A 26,579-nucleotide genomic window follows, 5' to 3' on the forward strand; every position below is an offset into this window, starting at 1 on the left:
ATGAGTTAACATAAGGGTCCAAGGTGCTCAATAAATAAATCTAACCCTCGTTCACCAGGAGTAAGAAACATAACAAGCGCTAAGAAGTGTTTGTGTGAGGAGGGGCAAATGAATGATGGGCAGAGACAGGAGGAGGCAGATGTAAGTGGAAATGTAAGGAGATGCAGGCGGCATTGCGGGGGAGGTCGGGGAACGTCGGAAGAGAAACCCTAGTTAGGCGCCCAACGACACAGAGACCCAGTCCTCTCTCCACCTTTAATGGACCCCAGGTGGGCTTGGGCGCTGTGTCCTTAAATACAACTCTGATGAGGCGGGCGGGGGTCGGGGCCGGGCCTGCCGGGGTGGGCGGGACCTGTCGGGAGGGGCGGGGCCTCAGCTGCACTTGCAGGAGCGCACGATCATGTTGGACAGCTGCTCCACCTTGGGCTTGCGGCCCACGTAGTACACGATGGGCAGCGGCTCCAGCGCCTGCGGCACGCAGCACGGCGCCGCCGACGCGCCCGGGTTGTGCTGGTTGTACAGGGCCAGGACCTGCGAGGCGGGTGGGCGGGGTCAGGGTCGGGGGTCATGGGGAGGGTACCCCCACCCCGCCGGCCTCTCCCCATCTCCCTCTGTCTTATCTCATTCCGTTTCTTTCTGTTTCTCTGCCTCTCCCCAGTTTCCACTCTTGGCTTGTGTCTCATTGTCTTTCTCCTTCCATCTTCCTAATTCTCTATCCTCCTGCCTTTTTCGCTCTCACTGTGTCCCTCCGTTTCTCTTTCTCCTTCCATCTCCCCACCTCTTCCCAAGCCCAAGTTATGCATCTCCATGGGTCTCCCCATATCTCTGTCTCCCTCTGCCTCGTGTCTCTAACTGCTCAGACCCTGCCTCTAGTTTCTCTCCCACCCCTTTGCCACCTCCCCGCCAATCTCCCTGTCTCCTCTCTTTCTGACTACTATCTCGCCAATTCATCTGATTTTTCTCCCTCTCCTCCCTCGGTTCCTGCTACCCTCATCCCACCCCCAGCCAGGGCTCCAGACGCACCTTGCTGTACTGCGTGTCCAGGCTCCAGATGTAGGGGCAGGGCCCCAGGCAGAAATTGGCGTGGTAGCCCTTGGGTTCGTGAATCCACTTCCAGCCCAGGTCCTTGCGGAAGTCAATGTAGAGCTGCCGAACGCAGCAGTTCTTTTCCGTGGAGCTGCAGGCCGGAGGGAGGGAGGAACCCAAGTCAGGAGAGCGGAGGGGTGCCCCTCCTCCCCCGGCTGTGCATGTGTTTCACCCTGGTTGCCCGCCAGCACGGTCTCCATCTTGGTCTCCCTTGCAACCCCTGTGATGATAACAGCAATAACATTAATAGTAATGATCATCACTAACACTGATAAAGCACTTCCTCTAGTCCAGCACTACGCTAAGGGCATCCTCATAAACATTATCTCAGGCAATGCTCAAGCCTGTAAGAAGCCAAATGAACGTCCAGAGGGGGCTACACCGACCACAGCACATCCACACACTGGAACATAAAAAACACAACGCAGCGCCACGTGTACTGATACGTTCTACGTGTGCAACAAACGTTCACTGAGCTACGACCGTGTGCTGGGCTGTGGTCTACTGGGGACGCGGTACAAACAAAACAGACAGAAATCCCTGCCTTATGGGGCCACATACTAGAGACTGTCCAGTCGCTCCTCTGCTCTGAACAAGGCAAATACCCAAGCCCTCGCCATGGACCACAAGGCACTACCAGATCTGGCTGATCTCAACTCCCTCCCCACTCCCACTCTCACTCTCCTTCGGCCACATTACCATCCTCGCTGTTCCTGAGTCCCAGCTCAGGACATTTGCACGTGCTGTTCCCTCTGCCTGGCTTGCTATTCCCACAGATACCCACTTTGGCTCTGTTTCTTCACTCCATTTGTATGTATGCTCAAACATCCCTCGCTCAGGGACCCTTAACTCCTAGAACACTGCCTGGCAGTAGGTGCTCAATAAGTATCAGTCAAACAAATGAATGTCGTCTCCTCAGAGTCCTTCCTGGACCATCCTACCCAAAATACCAATCCAAATGTTTGTTAATTCCATACAGTGTAATAACAGCATTCAGTTATGTGAGAAAACATGAAAATGACTGCAGCTGAAATGGGGCAAATCTTAATACTTGTTGATACTGGATGAGAGTTCGTGGGGGTTCCTTGTACCATCTTGGTTGCTTATGAATACACTTAAAGTTTCCCCTAATAAAAAAAATTTCAATCAGAAGGGGAAAAATAAATCATCACAATGACTTCTTTCTTTCCCCTTCCTCAGATTGGTTTTCCTTCTTGCCACCTGCTCTTTTATTAGATACTGATTTATTTATCTGTTCGTTTTCTGTCTTCCTCTGAGGACAGGACTTTTTGTCTATTTTGTCCCTAAATGTGTCCCTGCAACAGTGCCTGGCATACAGCAGGTGCTTAGCGAGTACTGGCTGTATAAAATAATTGATCAATATGTTAGGTCTTTTAAAAGCATATTGGAGGGACTTCCGTGGTGGTCCAGTGGTTAAGAATACTCCTCCCAATGCAGGGGACGTGGGTCCGATCCCTGGTCGGGGAAATAGGATCCCACATCCTGCGGGGCAACTAAGCCTGCACGCCGCAACTACTGAGGCCACACACTCTAGAGCCTACTGAGGCGCCACAACTAGAGAGAAGCCAGCCCACGCGCCACAACGAAGAGCCCGCTCACCGCAACAAAGAGCCCGTGTGCCGCAACTAAAATCCAATGCAGCCAAAAAAAAAATAAATACTTTTTAAAAAACAAAACAAAATAAAAAATAAAAGCACATTGGAGAGTGGTGGTATGTAAGACTCTACTGCCCTGGACTCGTGATCTCTGTCCCAGGCTCGGATGCAAAAGTCAGTCCTCCCCAGTCTGCGGCCCTGGCTCCTTCATGTCTGGAAGGAAATGGGGCATTTTCTGTGCTGGCCCCTGGGGCCATGGTTGAGATGGGCTGGGAACTTAACTAAAAAGCTTGACTCATGGGCAGCTGAGAACACTTTAAATTCCATGTTCATAACGTATGAAAGAAACACTATGCAAAGTTACAGGTACAGTATGATCCAAATTCTGTTTTGAATAGAAGGACTGGAGGGCAATATATTAAAATGTTGACAGTGACATTTCATATGTGGCAATGTGATGGGGGATATCGTTCTGTATTTTCCAAATTCTCGATAGTGCGTATGTGTTACTTTTAGAATCAGAAAATAAAATTTAAAGAAAGAAAATGCAGTTACCCCCCCCCCCAAAAAAAAGACTATACCATTTGGACAAAATAAAAAACATATACATGGCTATGTGTAAGTGTCTCATACAGAGACTCTCTGGGAGAAGACAGAAATACAATAAAAGCCTCCTCATAGAGGGGCTGGGGGCCGGAGCTGGAGGGTCTCTGAGTATCCTTTCTGGGTTTGATCCAAGTGCATGCATTTTCCTACTCAAGAATCAATAGAGGAAAAAAAAAAATCAATAGCGGGAATTCCCTGGCGGTCCACCGGTTAAGACTCCATGATTCCACTGCAGGGGGCACGGGTTCGATCCCTGGTCAGGGAACTAAGATTCCGCATGTGTGTGGTGCAGCCAAAAAAAAATATCAATAGAGAATTCCCTACAAGGCAGGTCTTATTATTATTCCCATTTGAAGCATGAAGAAATTGAGCCTCAGAGAAAGGGGGATGTTGTCTGTTCGCTTGTAGCCTACATGTGGTGGAGTTTGGGGCCAGGTTCACAGCTAACTCTGTGCTGCCCTGGAGTGCCTTCATCTGCCCAGTGCAACCATGTCAGCTTAAGCAGAGGGGGAAGAGGCAATGTGACAGGATCTCCCAGGGCAAGACAAGGCCTCTCCCAAGAGCCACAGGACGTTGAGAAGGAAGTCAGGAAACCTAGATTCCTGTGAGTTCAGCCTGGCGCCTCCCCAGTCTGGCTGGGCCGCAGTTCCCTCATCTGTACAAAGATGCAAGGGATGTTGGATCAAATAAGATGTTGTTAAGGGCCCAGGAGGCGTCAGGAAATCCATGGATGGGCTGAGGGAGGGGTCTGAGCCCCCCAAACCACAGGCACCTACGTGTGTATGTATAGGCATATTCTGGGGAAGAAAGGTTCCTGGCTTTCGACTTCTCAAGGGGTTCCTGGACTCACAAAAGGGGAAGAACCACTGTCCAGAATAATCTTTCATTTCTGGTCCAACTGTGCCAGGGTGCTGAGGTCCTAAGACTTGAAGTGTGTGATTCTATCATCCAACTCAACTTTCTCCCTGTAGGGTCCCTGGAGCAGCAGCACCGCCTGGGAAATTGTGGGAAATGCAAATTCTCAGGCCCCACCCCAGACCCACTGAATCAGAAACTGGGGGTGGGGATAGGTGGGAGACAGCAGGCCACATTTAACAAGCCCTCCAGGTGACCCTGAGGTGCATGCCTGGGGCCTGCTGCTTTCCAGGTCCTGTGATACACGCAGTCCAGGCCCTTGCAACTCTGCCCTCCAGTCTACCAGGACCCAACAGGGCCTGGCGAGTAAAAGAGACCCACTTGGGGGACTTGCCTGGCAGTCCAGTGGTTAAGACTCTGCACTTCCACTGCAGGGGGCAACAGTTTGATCCCCAGTCAGGGAACAACTCAGATCCCACATGCTGCGTGGCTCGGGCCAAAAAAGAAAAAAAAAGACCCAAATATGGTCTATACGTGGCAATTATTTGATACATATTTTAATATTCTTTTTTAAAGTCTACAGAACCATCTCTCTGTTTCCCCACTTTGTATTGTATTTGTTGAAGAAACTGGGTCAGGTTTCCCACGATCTAGATGTTGCTGACTGCACGACCACGGTGTTGTTTAACGTGTTTCTCTGTTCGCATATTTCTGGAAAATGGGATCTACCGCACTGATCAGCTTCAGGTTTGATTTTCTGGGAAGACTTCCTAAGTGACGCTGTGTCCCTCATGTGGCTGGCACTCTCTCTCTCACTGTAATAGTATAAGCTGCTGGCACGCAAGACCTCAATGCATTCATCTATCCACAGGACTGTGGGGCAGAGGGTAGGATCTGGGGGTGAAGGAGTTTGGGAGCAGAGCTGACTTTCCAGCAGGAGAACTGCATGTAACAAAGCCCAAAGGCACCATCGAAATATTAAGCAGGGGAGGGCCAAGGTCACATTATCACTCTAAACTCGCAACATTCTAACTCTGAACTTCAACATTCTAGGACTACAACTTTTCAGTTTTCTTAGACTGCAATACACCAGCCTCTCAAGATTCTAACACACCAACAGCTTTCCAGCTTTCTAGGATTCCCACATTCCAGCTCTCCAAGATCTTGGCATTCTTGAATTCCAATATTTCAAAACTGCATTCCAGGGCTTCCCTGGTGGCGCAGTGGTTGGGAGTCTGCCTGCCAATGCAGAGGACACGGGTTCGTGCCCCAGTCCGGGAAGATCCCACATGCCGCGGAGCGACTGGGCCCGTGAGCCATGGCCGCTGAGCCTGCGTGAACGGAGCCTGTGCTCCGAAACGGGAGAGGCCACAACAGTGAGAGGCCCGCGTATGGCAAAAAACAAACAAAAAAAAAAAAAACTGCATTCCAACATTCCACAATTCTGAGCCCATCACTCAAGAGGTCCAAGCTGCCACGTTCTAAGATCACAGCCTTCCAAGATTCTCACAAGATTCCAGCCCTGAGTCCCAACATTCTAGGTGACCAAGACTCTGGCTTTCTCCAAATCCAACATTTGTGGATGCTAATAATGTAACACAGGACTCCACTAGTCTGGGCCCAATAGTCAAGGACTCCAATCTGCCAATACGGGAGACTCCAGTCTGTCAATGGTATAGGAATCCAACACGGGCAATCTTCCAGTTCTGAATTCCCAAGTTCTAGGATCCCAACATCCCTTGAGTCCAACATTCTCAGATTTCAATAACGAATACCGATTCTCACATCCTAGAATCCCCACATGCTCGAACCCCAACCTGCCAGCAGGACAGAAATCTAACGTGGCGACCTGCCAATATTGAATTCTCACATTCTCAGTGTTCAACATTCTAATAGTCTCTGATTGCAACCCACCAGCAAGAGAGCCACCTGATCTCCGCATTCGAGGACTCCCAGTTCGCACATCCCAGCATCCTAGGCCTCGGACCTCATCCCCCGAACGCTCCAGGCTGAAGGAGATGCCAGCCCAAGCATAGCACCAGCCAGGTGCCCAATCTGCGGTGCCTGCTCAGCAGACGGCAAGGAGGCCCCCAGCCCAGAAGGCGTCAGGGAAAGGCTGCAAGGTTCACCTGAAGCAGTAGTTGGTGTCCAGGGCTCGGCGGTGCCGGGGGCTGTGCAGGTGCTGGGCCCTCTCCAGCGGGGTGGCCATGAGGAGCAGGAAGGGCCGGTTCATGCCATGAATGGTGGCGAGGTCACCCCGGCGGCCGGAACTGAACCCTGCTTTGGTTTTGGAGTCAGGCGGTAGGGAGGGTGGGGGAGACATACACACACTCTCAGATGGATGAATGGGAGATGGTCAAGGGGAAGAAACACACACACACACACACATCACTGGTGGGCATGGGGCCGGGCTGGGGAGGTGGGCCTCACCGTTAATGTCCACTTGGAGTGTGTTATCTTTGCTGTCACAGGAACAGTGGGCACTGAGGCGAAAGCCCTCTATTTCCTCTGTGGGAGTGGGGAGAGGGAAGCCAGTGTGAGGGGGCGGCTCACCCAGTCCCTGGGGGAGGAGAAAGGAAGTAGCAAACCCCCGGGGTGGGGGTGGGGGGACCTCCTTCCTGCCCCTTCCCCTGCCTGGCCTCTCACTGCACCCTCGTGCTCCAGTCCTTTGCCTTGCAACCTCCTCCTCCTGCAGGTCTCAGCTCAAAGGCCACCTCCTCCTGGAAGCCCTCCAGGACACAGCCCCTCCCCCACTATGACAGCACTTTATTTTCTCCATAGCACTTACCCTGACATTTGTATCTGACTATTTATTCCCCTCTTTGTTCTCAGTGGCAAAGCAGGATACGTGGGGGCAGGGATCCTTGTTTTCTTGTTCCCCACTGGGCCTGGCCCACAGTCGTAAAAACAAACATCTCCTGAGTTCGCACTGGGTGCCAGACCCTGTTCTAAACACTTTTTGTGCGTTATTTCCTTTAATCCTCACCAAAGCTCCCCATTTTACAGATGAAGAAGCCAAGGCCCACGGAGAGGGGGTGACTTGCCCAAAGTGGGAAAAGGCAGGGCTGGGATGCAAGTGCCTGGGCTCTTGTCCCAGGGCCGGTGTGGAAGAAAGTTTTCTTGAATGAACGAGTGAATGCCTTTCTAAGCTCCCACTATGTGTTGGACCCTGTGCTGGGGACTCTGGACTCAGCAATCAGCCCAGGACACTTGTCGCAGCGCTCACCTGCTCCCTAACCCCCATCTTTTCCTCTAGCCAAACCATCACTTATCTCATGAGTCTCAACACAATCATCCTCATCCAGGAAGCCCTCCTGGACCCCTCCAGGTGGGTTTGGATGCCCACTCTCGGCTCCCACAGCACTTATGGCCTCCCCCATCCCGGCCCTGGTCATTGTGGCCATCACAATGGGAGTCAGGCGGGCTCCCTGCTAGGGCTTTGGCAAGATTTCCTAGGTGTCTAGAAGTGACTGTGGGCCCCATGAGGGCAGGCCTAGAAGTTGTCATGGTTACCACTGTGTCCCCCACACCACCTGCACAGGGCCAGGCACATAGCAGGAACCTACTGGCATCTACTGAGTGAAGGAATGAACGAGAGGGAGACTAGGAAGGGAGATGTGGGTACTGTGGACTCAGATGAGACAGGACAGACAGTCCTCTTCTGGACAGATCAGGTGTGTCAGGCTCTCCCTGGACTCGAGGGCTCTGCACGGCCTATCCCTCTGCCTTGAACACTCTTGCCCCTCCGTCTTTCCCAGGCTGGCTCCACTCATCCCTCAGACAACCGCTCTAATGTCCCCTCTTCCAGGAAGCCCTCCCTGATTTCCCAGGCTGGGTCAGGCACCTCCTCTGGGCTCCCCCTCCCAACCCTGCCCACTCTGGGACATTACTACCTGGTTTTCAGGTCTTTCCCCCAAATCCCTTAACCCGAGCAATGGATGATAAGCTTCACGAGGGCAAGTATGGTGCTGTTTTGGTTACTGTTGTGTCCCCAGCATCGCCCAGCACAGGGCAGGTGCTCAGAAAATGGATTTACCATTAATCACTCAGGTTTGAGTGCCTGGAAGGAGGCCCAGGTCTGGGCTCTTTGGCACCAACATGGGGTGGGCGGTGCTAGGCAGGGGAGCCCCAGGACAAACAATGGGGTCAACCCCATTACAAAATAGGGGTTGCGGGGGGACTTCCCTGGTGGTCCAATGGTTACCAGTCCGCGCTTCCACTGCAGGTTCGACCCCTGGTCGGGGAGCTAAGATCCCACATGCCACGCAGTGCGGCCAGAAAAGACAAAAAAAATAGGGGTGGGGCAGACAAGCGGTCCTCACCTCCATGGGTCAGCCACTGCCGCACAACTCCAGTGACGTCAAAGGACAGCCACTCCGGCGAGTCGCTGGGGGCCAGCAGCCGGTTGCTGAGGTAGCGCCAGGAATCATTGCTGTATTTCTGGGGGATAATGAATTGGGGGGAGAGACAGTGGGTAGATGCTACCACACTCCCCTCATGTACACTGCACCCCTGAGTCCATCTGCTCCCCGAAAAGGGCTTCCACACAGTCCTGCAGACTGTCCCCTCCCAGACACCCAAACCGAGGGGCCCACAGGAGCCACCCACCCCACAGCATCCCAGAGGGGAGAGAGAACCCCACGCTGGGGGGTCAAGGCACCTGGGCAGCTCATCCTCTATGCCTGACCCCGACGTGGCCATGGAAAATTCCTCTCCCCTTTTGTCCTTGGTTTCCTCACTGATGAAATGCCAGGCGGCCCCTTTCAGCTTGGACAGCCCACGATGCCACGATTCTCCTACTGACATCGTAGGGGTCACTGACTATAGACAGTTCTGCAAATTTGGCCCCACAAATTCTGAGAGTGTATCACGTTCCTTCTTTTTTGAAAAAAAATGTATTTAATTTTTATTTATTTATTTTTGGCTGCTTTGGGTCTTCGTTGCTACGCGCGGGCTTTCTCTAGTTGCGGCGAGCGGGGGCTACTCTTTGTTGCGGTGCATGGGCTTCTCATTGCGGTGGCCTCTCCTGTTGCGGAGCACGGGCTCTAGGCGCACGGGCTTCAGTAGTTGTGGCACATGGGCTCAGTAGTTGTGGCTCGCGGGCTCCAGAGTACAGGCTCAGTAGTTGTGGCACATGGGCTTAGTTGCTCTGCAGCATGTGGGATCTTCCCGGACCAGGGCTCGAACCCGTGTCCCCTGCGTTGGCAGGCAGATTCTTAACTACTGCGCCACCAGGGAAGCCCCGAGTTATCACTTTCTAGAAGTTATGTTAGAAGTCATTCCATAACGCCAGTGCTCAGTGGCACCCCAAGAATTACACATTCAATGAGCCTGAGACATTCCAGAGGACTCATGTTCTACAAACCCACGAGTCTGACATGCCACAAACCTAGACGTTGCAGACGCCTGACATCCATGTGGAATGATCCCCTGGGAGCTGGCAGGATAAAAGCGAATTCTCTAGACTCCAAGAAGTTAACATCAGACAAAGTTCCCTTGTTTTGGTTTTTTTTTTTTTTTGCTGTACGCGGGCCTCTCACTGTTGTGGCCTGTCCCGCTGCGGAGCACAGGCTCCGGACGCGCAGGCCCAGCGGCCATGGCTCACGGGCCCAGCCGCTCCGCGGCACGCGGGATCCCCCCGGACCGGGGCACGAACCCGTGTCCCCCGCATCGGCAGGCAGACTCTCAACCGCTGCGCCACCAGGGAAGCCCAAAGTTCCCTTGTTGTAAGAGTCTAACACCTACTACTGAATCTAACATTCCACATGACAGGGATTCTGGGTCACACAACCTTCAAGAGAATCCAGAACTTCTTGAGGCTCCCATCTTCCTGGAGACTCTTCTAGAAAAGAGCTAACCAAGAGACCTTTCCGTGATGATGGAAAAGTTCTTTATCTGTGGTGTCCAAAATAGCGGCTGCTAACCCCATGTGACTACAGGCCACTTGAACTATGGCCAGTGAGACGGACGAACTGAATTTTTTCTTTTATTTAATTTTGATCAACTTAAATGGCCATAGGTGGCTAGTGGCTACTGTGTGGGGACAGAGCACTTTGAAAGTCTGCAACCCTTACAGAGATTCAAACTTTCAAAAGTCCTGAGTTCTTAGAGTCCAACTCGTAAGATTCCGGCCTTCTAAACGTTTAACCTTCTAGGGCTCTAGGAGTCTGAAAGCTTCAGAGCCCTGTGATCCCACAGTCCGTGCCTTCAGGATCGGTCACTATGGACCCTGAAGCCACCAGCCTTCCAGCCGCCCCAGCCCAGGCCACCTCTGGGGCCCTCGCCCCCACCTGGTACAGCTCCACGTGCTGCTCCACTTTTAACTTGAGCCTCAGCAGGCGCAGCTCTGCCCGAGAGAGCAACACAGGTTCGGGCACCGCTTCCCGGAGCTCCGACGTGTTGAAGAGCATATACATGCTGTGTGGACTACGCTTGATTTTCCCATAGATTTCTAGGCAGAAGGAGCCGAGAGGGGGGATGTCAGGGTTTGACGGGGGCAGGGGAGCTGGCGCACCCCAAGTCAAAGAGCCCTGGGTTGGAGTCTAACCCTAACACATTTTAGCTGTGTGACCTTAGGTGACCGGCTTCTCCTCTCTGGGTTTGTTTCCACCTCTTTAAACGGGATCTTATCCACCCTTCCCTCCCATCAACTGGGAAGTGCCCCTCGGGACAAAGCTGGCACAGGGCTGGGCACTGCTCTAACTGCTTAGGCCTCCCCAGCACGTGGAGCCTCAAACGCAAGTTATGTCGCAGCCCAGGGATCAAGGGCATTTGAATCGGACTGTGCTCGACTGCCTTCTTTCTTGGGCAAGTCACATGCCCTCTCGGAGCCTCAGTTTCCTATTCTTTGGGGAAAGATCAACCTGACATCAAGTTCTCTGCCTCCCAACCCAGGCCCTCCTAACTGAAGCGCGGGAACTTTGGGCAAGTGAATTCCTCTCTGTGTGCCAGGTTCTCACCTGTAAGACAAGGACTGATTACAGGTTGCTAGTGTGAAATAAGCGAGATCATGCAGATAAAGTATGTCGTACAGAGTCTGCATACAATGCTTACTCTAATGTGTGTGTTCAACAACCCCATGAGGAAGATACTATTAGTATACCCGTTTTATAGATGGGAAAACTGAGGCAAAGAGATGAAACAATTTGGCCCCAAGATCACGCAGCCAGGAAGCTGCAGAGTGGGGATTCAAACTCAGCCAGTCTGATTCCAGAGACTGTGCTCTTAACCCCTAGGTTATGCTGCCTCCCTGCTAATGTGACATTACTCTTGTTGTTGTTGTTGTTATTATTATTGTTTCCTTCCCCAGCTGGTTAGAAAAGGCAAAGTTCATTCTAGGTAAGAATGGCTTCAGGGGCGGGGGAAGGGGAACAGGGAAAATTAGGAAGTTTTCTAGTCTAGGAAAAGTTGGCGGTTGGGAAAGAGCGGGGCAAGCCATGAACTCCTGGATCAACTGGGACAGCTGCTTTAGGCCTCTGCAGTGGGGGCATGGAAATGGTGGAGACATCCGATGAGAAAGGACAGAGGAAGCCCCTTCTGTGGGCCTCCTTCCCCTACTCCTCCCCTCTCTAGCCGGGCCAGCCCCTGCCCCACACAAAAAAAGCCCTATCTTGGCCCAGGAGTTACTCAGCAGACCCCAAAGGAAGGGTAGAGCCCAGGCCTGGGAGACAGATAGGGAAGAAGAGAGATAGAAGGGGCAGGAACGGTCAGAGGGAGAGATGGAGAGTAGGGTATGGAGGAGAAAAAGCGAGAGAGAGGGAAGAGATGGAGAGACAGAAACTGGGAGACCCAGACTGGGACAGAGAGAGTAACGGTGATGCGGGAGAGATGGAAAGGCAGAGATGGGAGACAGACACACGGGGAAGAGAGACATAGGGTTTGGGAGTGAGATGGAGGCAGAAGAGGAATGAAGAGAGACTGAAGGTATCAGTGTTGGAAAAATCTCTACAACCACGGTGAAGCTACGACGGAAAAGGTGAGATGGAGATGTGGGAGGGTAGGGGTGTCATTCGGCTGAAGCGGCTACTGGGTACACAAATGGGCCAGAGACCCACAAGTGTAATGCCCAAGAGGGAAAGTGAAAGCAGGGGGTCGCCCCCAAGCCTCTGGGCCACGCGGGACGCCTGGGTCTCCGCGGGCGCCGATGGGGCGGGCCCAGCGGTAGTGCCGCCCTGAGCTGGGGGTGAAGGGGGCGGGAGGCGCCGCTGCCACCGCGAGGGCGGGGACCGGACCTGCCTCGTCTCGCCCCAGGCTCCGCGCGCGATCCCCGCCCCCCGAGGCACGGGAAGGAAAGGAAGGGAGGGAGGGCTAGGCGGCCGGACGCTGGGGTTTCCCCAGTCTCCTAGAGACGAACTAGGAGTTTGGGGTCCAGGCTCTCAGCATTCAGCTCTGCTGGGGTTCTCCTGTCCCCTTCCGGAAGCGCAGGCTCCGCCCCCCGCGCGTGGCACACACGTGGGGCTTCCTCACCCCTACCAGCTCGGTTTTTTCACCCGGGTCTTGTAGAGTCGCACCCACCCACCTCTCCCTCTACGGCTCGACTGCTCACTCAGCCCTCTCCCTTCCATCCCGCGGCGTGGCGGAGGCTCGCTGCTCCCAGCATGGCACCGTCCATCTCTCCTCTGCCCGCTCCCAGGTCCACCTTTCCCACGCTTGTCTCTCCGCTCTGTATACCCCTTCCCACGACCCAGTATTCTAGGTTTCCTGGGGGCTCGCTTCCTCCGCTGGGCTTCCTCCTCTCACGTCCGTCTGCGAAATAGAGCACCTCCCGGCGCATCTCCGGCATCCCCCTGGGGTCTCCGCTTCTCTCCCACCAGTTTCCCCCACCCTACGACCTCGCGCCCCCTTTTGACCTCGCATTGATCACCCCCTCCCCGCCTCTCTCTCTAAGCCCTTCCCCAATCCCGCGTGTTCTTCGCGCCGTGTGCAAATGCGTCCACTCTCCACTTTCTGGAACCTCTGGGGTTCGCTTCACCTAGTTTTTCTGTCCTTCTTGAATCTTCCTGCCTCATGACCCCTGAGCTCTGGGTCAGCTTTCCCCACTACCTCTCCTCTCCCCAATGCCGGGGTCCTCGCTTCTCCCAAAGCGAGCTCCCTCTCTGCGGGCCCCACCCACGACCCCCGCACTCTAGTGCACCCTGCAAGGGGAAGTCTTTTTCTACACCCCCACCCCGTAACTGCTTCGCTTCTCTCTCTCTAAGGGACTCCTCCCGCCCAAGATCTCGCATGTTCCTGTAGCCCTCCAAAAGCGGTCCACTCCGCTATCTCCTCTTCAAGACCAGATACCTGGGGGGTAGGGAGCTCAGCCCTATCCTCTTTGAGACTCCCCCTCCCAAGTTCCCGGCGTCCCCGGGGGTCCTCTTCCCCCAGCCAGTTTCCTCTACCGGTAATTTCCTCCCCGTGACCCCTGCACTCCGGCGCCCCCTGGGGGCTCCCCTCCAGGGTTCCCCTGCCCCTCCGAGCTCACCGTTGCTGTTTTCCACCATTAGCACGCGGGTGACCTCCTTGGCGTAGTAGTCCGCCTCTGGCTCAGGCTCAGGTTCGGCACTTTCCCCAGCCACCCGGTCACGGGTACTGTTGTAAAGAGCCAGTACGGCCTCGGGCAGCGGACCGGGCGGCACCTCCCCCTGGCTCGGGGGGCTGGCGAGCCGAAGCTTGGACAGAATCTGGCCGCGGATGGCCTCGATGCGCTTTCGCTTCACCAGCTCCATGTCGATGGTCTTGCAGGTGGACAGTCCGGCGGCCGGCCGGCCAGGCGGCAGCACTAGTAGCCACAGCAGCGGCAGCAGCAGCGGCAGCAGCCGCAGCCCCGAGGGCGGCATGGGGGAGGCGGCGCCCCCGGCACAGCCGAGAGCGCAAGCCGGGCTGGGGTGGGAAGAGGGAGGCCCCGCCCCTACAGGGGCTGGGGGGGGGGGTCTCCCGAGGAAAGGTAGGAGGGTCTGGGGAGGGAGGGAGTTGAGGCCCTCAGGGAGGACGGAGCGGAGCTGGAGGGGCGGCTCTGATGGGTATGTTCTCGGTATCCCACGGCAAAAACCGAGATGAGCGAGATCTGGTACCAAAGGTGGGTGGTCTTGAATAGGAAAGCTGAGGCAGGTCTGAGATTGATCCCGTCTCCTGGATCCCGGAGGAGAAGGGTCCTTGGATGCGCGGGGGCTCAAGAGAGAGGCTAAGAGTTGGGGGCCGTGCGGGAGGGTGCGACCGATGTCTGGGGTCGAGTCCTCGCGGGAGTCGGGTATGAGGCTCCTGAGGGCTGGTCCGGAATGGGGGCGCCCGGGGAACGCCGTGTGGGGGGAAGGAAGGGAGCAAGCGTCCGAGGCGGTGCAGGGCGGAGGTGCGGTCTGGGGTCCCCCAGTCCTGCCTCGCGGAGCAGCGCTGCGCGAAGGTCCCCGCGCCTTTGGCTCCCAGCGGCAGCGGAAAAGTCTCAAAACTTTTTTCCTCTTCTCCCAACCAGCTCGTCCCTCCTCCCGCTCCTCCTCCCCCTCCTCCCCGCAGTGGCGGCGGCGGCGGGGGCGGCGGCGGCTCGTCTCAGACTCTGGGGCCTTGGGCTGCTCCTCGGCGGCTCCTTCCTCCGTTCCCGGCTGAGGCCGGCCCCGCGGGCGGCTTCGAGCCGGGGGGTGCCCCGGAGGGGGCGTCCCCCCTGCCCCCGGCCGGGGGCCTCGCTGTCTGGCGGATCCGCGGCGGGAGGAAGGGAGTGGGACGGCCTGGGGCGCGAAGGGCGGCGGCGGCGGCGACCGGCTGGGGCGGCGGGGGGTTTTTGAAGCCGCCCCGGCCCCACCCAGGAAGCGCGCGGGGCGGGGGCGGCCCTCAGGGGGAGGGCATGGGGGGGGCCGGTCCACAGTCCTCATCTCGCGTGGGCGGGCTCCGAGGGGGGTCCCTTAAGCCCTGGGGGGAGGGGGCGGGCACCCGGCTCCGCCCCACCCACAGGGTGCTGCCTCCTGGCGGCTGAGCGCTACCAAAGCGGGCGGCTGTGCTGCGTGTGGCTTTGAGGACTGTGCGAGGGTCACCGAGGGAATAAAGACCTGGCGGGGAGGGCTCAGTCAGAGGATGGGAACGCAGGGTACAGGGAATCCGAGGACGACCACCCCGAGTGGAGAGTGGGAAGCTGGGGCAGTGGGGGAGAGGCTCAGCCAGAAGACAGGGAGCCAGTGGGGAGAGGGGCACAGAGGAGTGGGACCCCCAAGGAGTGGGGGCCATAAGAGCATCACCCAGAGTGGGGAGGGGGTCAGAGGTTGAGGCAGAGGACAGGGGAAGGGGGCCTGAGGAAGGAGGGTGACAGTGAGAGGATGGGGCACTGGACATCCAACAGATGAAGGTCAGAAAAGCACTCACATCTGAAAGAACTGCTCTCCTTTACTGAGCCCTTCCATGTGCCAACAGCTTCTCTGCACCCAACCCCTGTGAGCCCACACATTTACTGCCCCCATTTTACAGATGGGGAAACTGGACCTGGGAGGGGCAGCCACTGGGCTTGAGATGCTAGTCAGGATAGAAGCCACACCAGTCTTGGCTGGGGTCAGGTCTGACAGTCTCCAGAGCCCCTGCTTCTGACCCCTGTGCCATCCTGCCCCTCACCGGGTGTCCAGAGATATGGCTGGGGGCCAGCGGTCCACACAGGGTCCTTCAGCATTCGACGCCATAACGATCAAAGTGGCGCAGCAGCAGGCCCAGCTCAAGGTGCACGGTGCCACCGGCAGCAGTGTGCAGGCGATAGCGGTCAGCCCCACTGTAGATGGCATCTCCGTGCAGCAGCTGAGGCCCGCCACCCACGAAGGCCCTTGCCAGCTGCTCCCGCCAGCTGCCTAGGGGCCGCCACGTGGGGCAGTCCAGCTGGTGGGTGCCTGGACTGCTGGGCACATGGCAAAAGCCGTAGCCTGCAAGCTGGCAGCGGCCGAAGCTGTCCTGGGACCATACCTGGAGATGGAGTCGGGGCCAACCTGCAGCATAGGAGGGAGGGAGGCAAAGTGGGATGGGTACAGCCCAGCAGGAGCTCCTGGAGATCCCAGGCCCGTCCTTCCCCGCCAGGTTTCTGCCCCAGCCTCCTCTCTGGACTCCTACCCCCACAGAGCAGCCAAAGGGATCCTTCTGAATCCGTATTCCTCCCCTGCTCAAAACCCTTCTATGATTCCCCAGTGCACTCAGTATAAAGTCCGACCTGAACATTCAAGGCCCTTTAGGTCTGGCATCTGTTGACTTCCCTCTCCGTGGCCTCTTCCTCTGTGTCCCCGTCTCAGGGGAGCCCAGTCCCCAGGTGAGTATGTTGGGCCTTGTCCTCGATGCCTCCCTCCTTCCTTCCCTCCCCGTGGCCACACCCTGTCCTCTTTTCTGGCCTCAGGGCCTTCTTTCCTGCTCCCTCCAATCCAACTTTCACCTGGCAGCTGGAAGCATCTTTCTCTCCCTTCCATAGGTTTCCCAGTGTCCTCACTCAGAATATAATTCAGCTCCTCAGCCTGTAGGCAAAGCCCTTGGAGACCCAGCTCCATTTCACCCTCCTTTCTGAGTCCCTCCGTGCTAGGCCCTGTTCTAGAAGCTGGAGACACAGCAGTGAACAGAGCAGACAAAAATTCCTGCCCTTGTGCAGCTGACGTCTTGAACAACGAACACAGTAAATACACAAATTATAGGGTACGTCAGATGGTGATAACTGCTCTGAAGAAAAACAAGCTGGGTGCGGTGGGGGTAGGCATGCAGTTTTTCTTTCTGTTTTTGTTTTTTTAATATTTATTTATTTGGTTGCACTGGGTCTTAGTTGCAGCAGGCAGGCTCCTTAGTTGTGGCATGCGAACTCTTAGTTGCGGCATGCATGTGGGATCTAGTTCCCTGACCAGGGATCGAACCCAGGCGCCCTGCAGTGGGAGCGTGGAGTCTTAACCACTGGGTCACCAGGGAAGTCCTGGCATGCGGTTTTAGAAAGGGGGTGATCAAGCAAAACTTTCCTGAGAAGGTGACATCTGGGTGAATGCTTAAAGGAGGAGAGGGAGCGGGGGCTATGTGGATATCTAGGGAAGAACGCTCCCAGCAGAGGGAATAGCTAGTGCAAAAGCCCTGAGGTGGGAGCTGCCTGGTGGGGCTGATGTGGCTGGAGCAGAGTGAGATGGGGGAGAGGGGGAGGAGGTGACAGAATCAGATTGAGCAGGGCCTTGTGATCCATGGTAAGGTTTTGCCTTTTACCCTGAGTGAGATGGGGACCACAGAGGGTTCTGAGCAGAGGAGGAATGTTACCTAACTTAGGTGTTCACAGGGGGACAGACTTATGGGGCTGAGGTAGGAATACCAGTAAAGAGGCTACTGTAATAGCCCAGTGAGAGGTGAGGGTGGACAGATCGGGGTGCTGGGAAGAGGGTAGGGGGAGTGGTGGGATTCAGGATTCATTTCAACGGTGGGGCTAATGGGATTTCCTGATGGACAAAATTGGGGCGGATAGGAGAAAAGAGGAGGCAAGGATGATGCCCACATTCAGAGACTCGGGGTCCTTAAGAGCTGAAAGGACTGTTGCCTGCCTCACTTTCCAATCCATCACCCACAAGGCAGCCAGAGGGATCTCTTAAAAGCAAAACCGGACTCTGCTGCTCTGGCTGCTCTGGCTGCTCTGGCTCGCCTGCTCTGGCTCCCCAGTGCCTTCAGGATATGGCCTCCACTCTGCAGCCTGGCATTCAAGGCCTTGCAATGGCCTGTCCCCTGTCCCCTGTCCCCTGCCACCTCACCCCCCGCAGTCCTCCTGCTCTCTGTCGGTCCTCCAAACGCCCCTGGCTCACTTTCCCCCTTGAGGCTTCCACACATGGTTTTCTGCCCAGAACCCTCTTTCATCTTTCTGTTTTAATAGCTCCTACTGTCCTTTCACAGCAAAGCTCAAACATCCCCCTCCTCCAGGAAGCCCTCCCTGAACCCCCCAGCAGGGTCAGGCACCTCCGCTGGCCTCCCATAGCCCTTCAAGATCCCCCATCCCAGTCCTGCCCACTCTGGGTTACTACTGTCTGAGGGCAGCTCTGTCTCTCCCAAGGGATGATGAACTGTGTGGGGACAGGGCTGGGGAGCTGTCTCAATCACTGATATCTCCCTGGCTTCACCTGACACAGGGCAGGCACTCAGTAACTATTATTTATATGGTAGAAATATATGGCATATTTACCTAGGCTATTTCCTGGAATCCACCCCTCTTTTTTTTTTTTTTTTTTTTTTTTTTTGCGGTACGCGGGTCTCTCACTGTTGTGGCCTCTCCCGTTACGGAGCACAGGCTCCGGACACGCAGGCTCAGCGGCCATGGCTCACGGGCCCAGCCGCTCCGCGGCATGTGGGATCTTCCCGGACCAGGGCACGAACCCGCTTCCCCTGCATCGGCAGGCGGACTTTCAACCACTGTGCCACCAGGGAAGCCCCACCCCTCTTTAATGACCCAAATGTTCTGCCAGAAGAGGTTTTCTGATACCCCTCCTCCCCCACGTATTCATCTCCCCTCTGAGCAGCTGAGGAGCCCTACCTGCAGAATAGCCACCAGCCCTCGCCTCTCTCTCTCATAACCCCTCCCAGCTTCCTGCTGATTGAAGACTCTCTTGCTTTGTCTCTGTGAAAGCCACCTCCCTCTCCCCCTGGCTCTCCCCTTGACCTTGCCCCGTCCACCCCTGCCTCTGCCCCACTCCTAATGCACTCTACAGCCGGCCTGGGGAGGCCTCAGCTCACCCTCTCCAGGGCCAAGCCTGGTCAGGAAAGGGACCCAAGGGCATGGGGGCAGGAACAGCACTTGATGTTTCCAGTCCCCGCAGCACTGAGTGCCTCTAACCCACCTCCCCTTAGTCTAGCCTGGGGCCCAGGCGGGGAACTCACCTTGTAGGCCTTTGGTGGCAAAGTGCAGGTCGATGGGATGGGACCAGTAGGCCATGTCCCCTATCTGGGGGGTGTCCACCTGTGTTTGGCCCTCCCGCACGCCTGACAGGAGCTTCCATGCTGCCCCTGCAGTGAGAGCCAGGACACGGATGAGGCAGGGCGGGGTGGGAGGCAGCCGTCAGGAAGGGGATCCCACTGTGGCTATAGGACCCCATTTCTCCCTGGCATTGGGGAGCGGAGGGCTGCAAAGCATGGACCCTGGAGCCAAATGTCTGGGTACAAATCCTGGCACTATTTCTTCCTGCCCATGCAACCTTGGGCCAGTTACCTTTCTCTGCCTCCGTCTTCCCATCTGTAAGGTGGGTGTAATAATAATGCATTCCTCCCAGGCTTGTGAGAAGGTTAAATGAGTTAATACACACGAGGCACTGAGAACAGTGTCTGGGGCATAGTGAGTGCCGGATGAGTGCTGGAGGTCATTTTACTGCTATTCTCACCCCACGCTTAGAGGCCTAGTCCAAGGACTAAGATGGAGCTGAGGCGGTCCTTCACAAGCAGAAGCACAGAGCAAATCGTGAACGGTGCGTCGTAATAGCAATCCTACTGAGGGTGATATAGCAAAAATGCACCGACTGCTTACTAAATGCCAGACGCTGCGCTAAGCGCTTTAGTAATGAATTCATTTAATCCACCCTCTGGGACTCTTAATCCCCACCCCACCCCCAGTTTACAGACTCTCCTCCACAGGAGGAGAGTCTACAAGGCCTTACATGGCCTGGCCTGTGCGCCCCCCAACCCCTTCCTGAACTCATCTCCCATCACTTTCCCCATTCCTCACCACCCTCTAGCCTCAATGGTCCTATTTCTTTCCCCTCCTCAGGGCCTTTGCACTGGCTGTTCCCTCTGCCTAGAAAACTCTGCTCCTGGATGTCCCTATGCCTGGCTTTTTTTCATCCTTCAGGGATCAGCTCAAGTGCCACTTTCACAGAGGGGTTCTCCCTCACCCTCCTATCCCAAAACTAACCAGTCCCTCTCACATCATCTCTCATCTCATTTCTTCCTAGTACCTAGTACACTACCTGTAATCATTGCACTCATGTCTTTACCTGCTTATTTCTTTTCTGTCTCCCCTGCTGTGAGCCCCAAGAGAGCAGGGCTGTTGTAAACTACTGGATCCCTAGAACCTCAAACCCAGATCTTGGTACACAGAAGGTGTTCAATAAATGTTTGTTTTGGACAAATAAATGATCCTAGGAGGTGGGGGCTAATACAATCCCCATTTTACAGGTAAAGAAATCTTTACCTTTCATTCCACAAACCTTTACTGAACACCTACTCTGTGCCAAGCACTGTTCTCCATGCTGGGGCTACAGCAGGACCGCAGCAGACCAAGGTCCCATGGTGGAGCTGATTCAAATGGAGCTCTGCTTTCGTTTTTAGGTTTTCGTTATTTTTTTTTTTTTGGCCGTGCCACGCCACATGTGGGATCTTAGTTCCCCGACCAGGGCTTGAACCTGTCCCCTGCAGGGGAAGCTCGGAGTCTTAACCACTGGACCGCCTGGGAAATCCCTCAAATGGAGCTCTGACTGACGGCAGAGACCAAGCCCTTTATCTGACCGCGCCTTGGCTCTCTATTGGATTAACTGCCCCGTACCCCGCTTCTCCCTGACCAAGAGCCCCCTGAAATAATAAAAATCATGTTGGTTACTGCTCCCTTGCAGGCCAGGTGAGGAGAGCACCAAGCCTTCAGTCAGGATCCTCACATACAAGACTTCCTAACACCCCTACGAAGGACAAATAGTCACACTTTACAGATAAGAAAACTGAGGCTGCGAGAGGGACTAGCACTTGCCAGGTCACAGAGCAAGTGAGTGGAAGAGGGTACTGGAAACCAAGTCTGATTCCAGGCCTTGCTTCTTATTTGCTCAGCTGGAGGATCCCAATTTCCCAGGGAATCTCAACCACCAACCTATCCACCAGTGAAATCGCAAAGAACCCCAGGCCTGAAAAGATGATGATGGCAATGGCCACACTCATTTCCTGGGCATTTATCTGTGCTAGGCAACACACCTAGGGCTTTAGGAAGAAGACCCCATCCAATTTTTACACAAGCCAGGCAAACACTTACTGAGGACTTACAAGTCTAGGCCCTCTTCTAAGTGCTACTGATATTCATTTAGTCCTCACAGCAACCCCATGAGGTAGTGTTATTATTCCTATTTCATAGACAGGGAAATCGAGGCAAAGACAAGTGGCCAGGGTCACATAATTAATAAGCAAGAGCTGGTTTTGAAACCCAGGCAGTCTGTGCTCTTAACCTCAGCACTCTGCTGCCTCGGCTGCCATTAGCTTCATTTTCAGACAAGGAAACTGAGGCTCGGAGAGGTCAAGTCCAAAGGCTCCCAATCAATAGGCAAGGGAGTTCGTACTTGAGCCCAGACCTGGTGGCCACCTGGTGGCCTGTGGCCCTAGCCATCACACCACCCACCACACCACACTGCCTCTGATGGAGAGGCGTGAAAATTGAGACCTCCAAGGTCCTCCTGGGCCTGTGTGGATGGACTTGGATAACTGTCAGAACAGGGTTCCTACATTCTCACAGAGAAATATGAATACAGGAGGGTGGCCTCGCCTCTTCATTTCAAGATGGAAACTTCCATTTTACATTAAGAGCTCAATAAATGGAGATGGTTAAGCAAAGAGTTAAGATGGGGGAGGCACCAGAGCAGCCCTAAGACAGTAAATGAAGTCCAAGCAGTGTCGTTACCGCTGTCAAGTGTTTTGAGGACAGGGAGTGTGTGCTGGGGTAGCTGGGTGGGTCCGGCCTATAGTCTCATATCCTTAGGGAATGTGTGTTGAGAGAGTGGGAGTCTGAGTCCCCAGAGATGGGATGGGAAGGGATAATAAGAAGGGAGCCTGAGACTCACATGAACAAAGCGTGGTCAGGGTTAGGAGTCCTGAGAGCCCATGGAAGCTGAGGATCAGGGACTGAGGTCAGAGGATCAAGGAAAGTAGGTGGAGGCGTCTAGGCTGCGGGGTCTTGGTGGGGAAATGAACCATGCCCGGGAATACCTGTGTGGATGCCCCACTTGCAGAAGAGGCTACTTTCCGAGAAACCGGTGGCCCCCATGATCTGCCCAATCACGTGCACCTCAGCCATGGCCCTGGGGAAAATATAATCACAGCCTTATGAGAAAAGTGTACAATTATCTCCACCTAATAGATGGGAAAACTGAGGCCCACCAAGTAAGGAGCAGTACTTGGGATCCCAAGCTAGTTGCGTCAAACCACTGAGGCTGCGGTCTTAACCATGATACTAACTGCCTCTCCAGGAGAGCCGCAGAAAAATGAGGGGCGAGAAACGGACGCTCCAAGGAGCTGGCATCTAACTCTGCCTGCCTCTAAAGTAACCTTTTCATCCCGCTCATTGCAGCAGAAAGTCCCGCCCCAGGGGAACATGGCTCCGCCCACAACGCAAAAGCACCGCCTCCTCGGGTCAGATTTCCGCCCCCCACCGCCATGAGGCGCATGCGTTCTAAGTGCAGGGCACCTTAGCGCCACCTCTGAGCCCGCGCATGCGTTATTCCTACCTCAGAGCGTCTAACGGTTAGGAGAGGCGAAAGCAGGGATTGGAGTTCATGGACCTGACCTGTCCCTCTCTCCGCAGGCGCTGACTTCCCAGGCCTAACTCGCGCCTCTCGCAGGACCTTCCCGGCAGCAAGATTGCTGAGACGGCAACCCCTCCGAAGCCGCGCCCGCCTCCCGGCTCCCTAGTTGTTGCTGGGGCAACGGCAGCCTCCTCCCCTGGCCTTGTCCCCGCCCTGCGGGTCGCTAATTGGCCCTAGCAATCTGTGGGGGCGGGGCTAACCTGTGATGGACACTTTCTCTCCCCCCTCTCCATTTTGGGAAAGGCGTCTCTCCAACCGCGAACCACGGTTCAGCCATTTGCGGCGTGGCCTTATGTGGCCATCTTGAGCGTGGCTGAGGAAGTTTGTGCACCAACTGTTTGTCCCAGATACTCTCATAACAGAATAAGCAAATCCATCGATGTCCCGTGCCCCCTAAAACTCTATCTCAATCGGGGCCACAAGTCAGAGACTTGAGCCAGAGCCAGGGGGGAAATCTCCCTCACGTCATTGTGTGCATCCCCCTGCCTCATAACTGGAAAAAAAAAACCTCATTCAGAGAAGTTGGGGAGGGGGTTCCTTTTTAGAATTCCTCCAAGCTCCTCAAGAAATGATAAATTCAACTTCCTTCACTGTTAGTGCTGATTCTGAGCAAGCAGGGGGTGGGTTGGGGGAAGGGGTATGAGAAATGAGGAACTAAGGCCTCTTTATCTGCAAAAAATCCTGTTTTTGAAGACTGGACTCTGTCAGTAACTTGTGACCTTGCACAGCTCTAGGTCTCAGTTATCGCATCCATGTAATGGACACAAGGGGAATGACTGAGTCAGAGGCACTCACACATTGTGATTTCCTGAGCCGGTGCCTTCCCCACCGTAGTTCGTGCCTTATTCCTCCAGCCCAGACCGGGAGACCAAAAGGAACTTATTCCTCTACTTTTTGCAAAACGGGGACTGCAAAAGTTAGAGTCACCAGCTGAAAGTTATAGGGAGAGGGCAACGTTTCAATAGGATAGTATTTATATAGATAAAATAATTCAATAGGTATACAATTCAATAATATTTCACTAATAGGTATATTTGAAAGCTACCATTTATCGAGTGATTTCTCCGTGCCAGCAGCTGTAAACTGATTGTTTTGCATCCATGATCTCCTTTAATCCTCACAGATATCCCACAGGGTGGGTAATTATCAGCCTTACTTCAGATGAAGAAATTAGGGCAAAATCGTTTGCCTTAAACCAAATTGATGGGCTTCCCTGGTGGCGCAGTGGTTAAGAATCCTCCTGCAGGGGACACGGGTTCAAGCCCTGGTCCAGGAATATCCCACATGCCGCGGAGCAACTAAGCTCCTGCACCACAACTACTGAGCCTGCGCTCTAGAGCCCGCGAGCCACACAGCTACTGAAGCCCGCACGTGCCTAGAGCCTGAGCTCGGCAGCAAGAGAAGCCACCGGCGATGAGAAGCCGGCGCGCCGCAACGAAGAGTAGACCCCGCTCGCCGCAATTAGAGAAAGCCCATGCGCAGCAACGAAGACCCAACGCAGCCAAAATTAAAATAAATAAATTTATTTTTAAAAAACCCAAATTGATTATAGCTCTGTCTCACTCCGTCCCCACAACTTATGTTCTTAACTTCCTGCTGTCCTGCCTCTCTTGGATACACATCTCCCAGTATCAAAGGAATATGGAGGTTATGGGTGTCATCCTCAACTCCATCACTTACCACGTCCAACCAGTCATCAAAGTCCCGTACATGGGACTTCCCTGGCGGTCTAGTGGATAAGACTCCGCGCTTCCACTTCAGCGGGCATGGAGTTCGATCCCTGGTTGGGGAACTAAGATCCTGCATACCACGTGGCATGGCCAAAAAACAAACAAAAGTCTCACACAATGCTCCTTCTTAAATATTTTTTTCTTCAGTTGGTTTCTTTCCCACTGGTTGACATTAGTGATTAAGAAAATGCTTCCCAGTTCAACTACTGGATTTAAGTCTTAGCTCTAGCTCTTCTGTGTGACCTTTAGCCTCTCTGTACCTTAGTTTCCTCATCTGTAACGTGAGAATGAGTGATGGTACCCACCTTGTTAGATTATTGTCAGGATTTAATGAATGTATGAAGCTGTTTTAAAATATGTCCACAGATTCTTTGACACTCCTTCTTTCACTAGGTGGAGCCTAATTTCCCTCCTCTTGAGTATAGGCTGCACTTTGTAACTTGCTTCTAACCAGCAGAATATGGTAGAAGTGTTGCTGTGTGACTTCTTAGACTAAGCCATAAAAGGCATTGAGGCTTCTTCATCCACCTCTCTATTGAATGGCTCACTTTGAGAGAGACCAGCCACCATTTGTGACAGCAGTGAAGCAGCCAGCGGAGAGACCCAAATGGAGAACAACCGAGGCCCCGTGCCAACAAACCAGCACCATGTGAGTGACCCATCTTGGAAGGACATCTTTCAGCCACATCAAATCTTCCAGTGACTGTTGCACCTGGCCAACATGCTGACTGTAGCTTCATGACACCCTGAGCGAGAACCAGCCAGGTAAGCCATCAACAGATTCCTAACCAACAGAAACTGTCTGATGGTAAATGTTTGTTTATTTATTTATTTTGGCTGTGTTGGGTCTTCTTTGCTGCGCGTGGGCTTTCTCTAGTTGCGGCGAGGGGTGGCTTCTCCTGTTGCGGAGCACGGGCTCTAGGGCGTGCAGGCTTCAGTAGCTGTGGCTCGCGGACTCTACAGCACAGGCCTAGAGCGCAGGCTCAGTAGTTGTGGCACACAGGCTTAGTCACTCCATGGCATGTGGGATCTTCCCGGACCAGGGATCGAACCCCTGTCCCCTGCATTGGTAGGAGGATTCTTAACCACTGCACCACCCGGGAAGTCCCTGTTTGTTGTTTTAAGCCACTAAGTTTTGGGGGATAATTTGTTATGCAGCAATAATAACGAATACAAATGCCTAATGAAATTAGAGCAGGGCCTGGCACATAAGAAGCACTATAAATGTTTGTTATTATTGATGGTTTTTATTGTTTATGTTGTTGTTACTGAAATGGCATATTTTACATTTTTTTACGAGAAGCACACTGAATATTTATGTACTTTTTATTCTTTTTTTAAAAATTTATTGATCTTAATTATTTATTTTTGGCTGTGTTGGGTCTTCGTTGCTGCGCGCGGGCTTTCTCTAGTTGCGGTGAGCGGGGGCTACTCTTAGTTGCAGTGCGCGGGCCCCTCATGGTGGTGGCTTCTCTTGTTGCCAAGCACGGGCTCTAGACGCGCGGGCTTCAGTAGTTGTGGCTCACAGGCTCTAGAGCACAGGCTCTGTAGTTGTGGCGCACAGGCTTAGTTGTTCCGCAGCATGTGGCATCTTCCCAGACCAGGGCTGGAACCCATGTCCCCTGCATTGGCAGGCGGATTCTTAACCACTGCGCCACCAGGGAAGTCCCTGTACTTTTTATTCTTAAAGTTTTTAAAATTGTGATAAAATACACATAACATACAATTTACCATTTTAACCATCTTTACGTGTACAATTCAGTGGCATTAAGTACATTCACATAATTGTGCAACCAATCTCTAGAACTCCTTTCATCTTGCAAAACTGAAACTCTGTACCCATTAAACAAAAACTCCCCATCCCTCCCTTCCTCTAGCCCCTGGAAACCACCTATTTACTTTCTATTTCTATGAATTTGACTACTCTAGGTGCCCCATCTGAGTAGAATCATTATTTGTCCTTTGATTACTGGCTTATTTCATTTAGAATAATTTAGCATAATGTCCTCAAGGATCATCCATGCTGTAGTGCATGTCAGAATTTCCTTTTTTGTTGTTTTTAATTATATGACAATTTTTATTTATTTATTTTGAAGTATGATTGACCTACAACACCATGTTAGTTCCAGGTGCACAACATAATGATTCAGTATTTCTATACACTACAAAATGGTCATCAAAGAATTTCCTTCCTTTTTAAGACT

At 53.9% G+C, this 26,579-nt stretch overlaps 2 protein-coding genes across 3 annotated transcripts; both read right to left on the reverse strand.

The window, feature by feature from the left end:
* Positions 1–278: 278 nt before the first annotated feature.
* On the reverse strand, positions 279–14,065 carry TGFB1 (transforming growth factor beta 1). 2 transcript variants are annotated; one of them, XM_082862618.1, is made up of 7 exons: positions 13,627–14,065; positions 10,454–10,614; positions 8,486–8,603; positions 6,594–6,671; positions 6,293–6,440; positions 1,024–1,177; positions 279–531 (listed from the first exon to the last, which is right to left on the reverse strand). In XM_082862618.1, the coding sequence occupies exons 1-7, from the start codon at positions 13,979–13,981 to the stop codon at positions 373–375; spliced, it is 1,173 nt and encodes a 390-aa protein (XP_082718744.1). In that variant the 5' UTR covers positions 13,982–14,065; the 3' UTR covers positions 279–372. The 2 variants fall into 2 exon arrangements, with proteins under 2 accessions (XP_082718744.1, XP_082718743.1); XM_082862617.1 differs by having other exon boundaries at positions 6,293–6,443.
* A 1,714-nt stretch (positions 14,066–15,779) lies between these two features.
* On the reverse strand, positions 15,780–22,612 carry B9D2 (B9 domain containing 2; the record flags this gene model as incomplete). The annotated part of the gene is made up of 4 exons (XM_082863343.1): positions 22,568–22,612; positions 22,050–22,141; positions 18,978–19,103; positions 15,780–16,093 (listed from the first exon to the last, which is right to left on the reverse strand). The coding sequence occupies exons 2-4, from the start codon at positions 22,135–22,137 to the stop codon at positions 15,780–15,782; spliced, it is 528 nt and encodes a 175-aa protein (XP_082719469.1). The 5' UTR covers positions 22,138–22,141; positions 22,568–22,612.
* Positions 22,613–26,579: the final 3,967 nt, after the last annotated feature.

The sequence above is a fragment of the Leucopleurus acutus genome (genome assembly GCF_964270905.1).
Source record: "Leucopleurus acutus genome assembly, chromosome: 20".
Taxonomy (NCBI): Eukaryota; Metazoa; Chordata; class Mammalia; order Artiodactyla; family Delphinidae; genus Leucopleurus; species Leucopleurus acutus.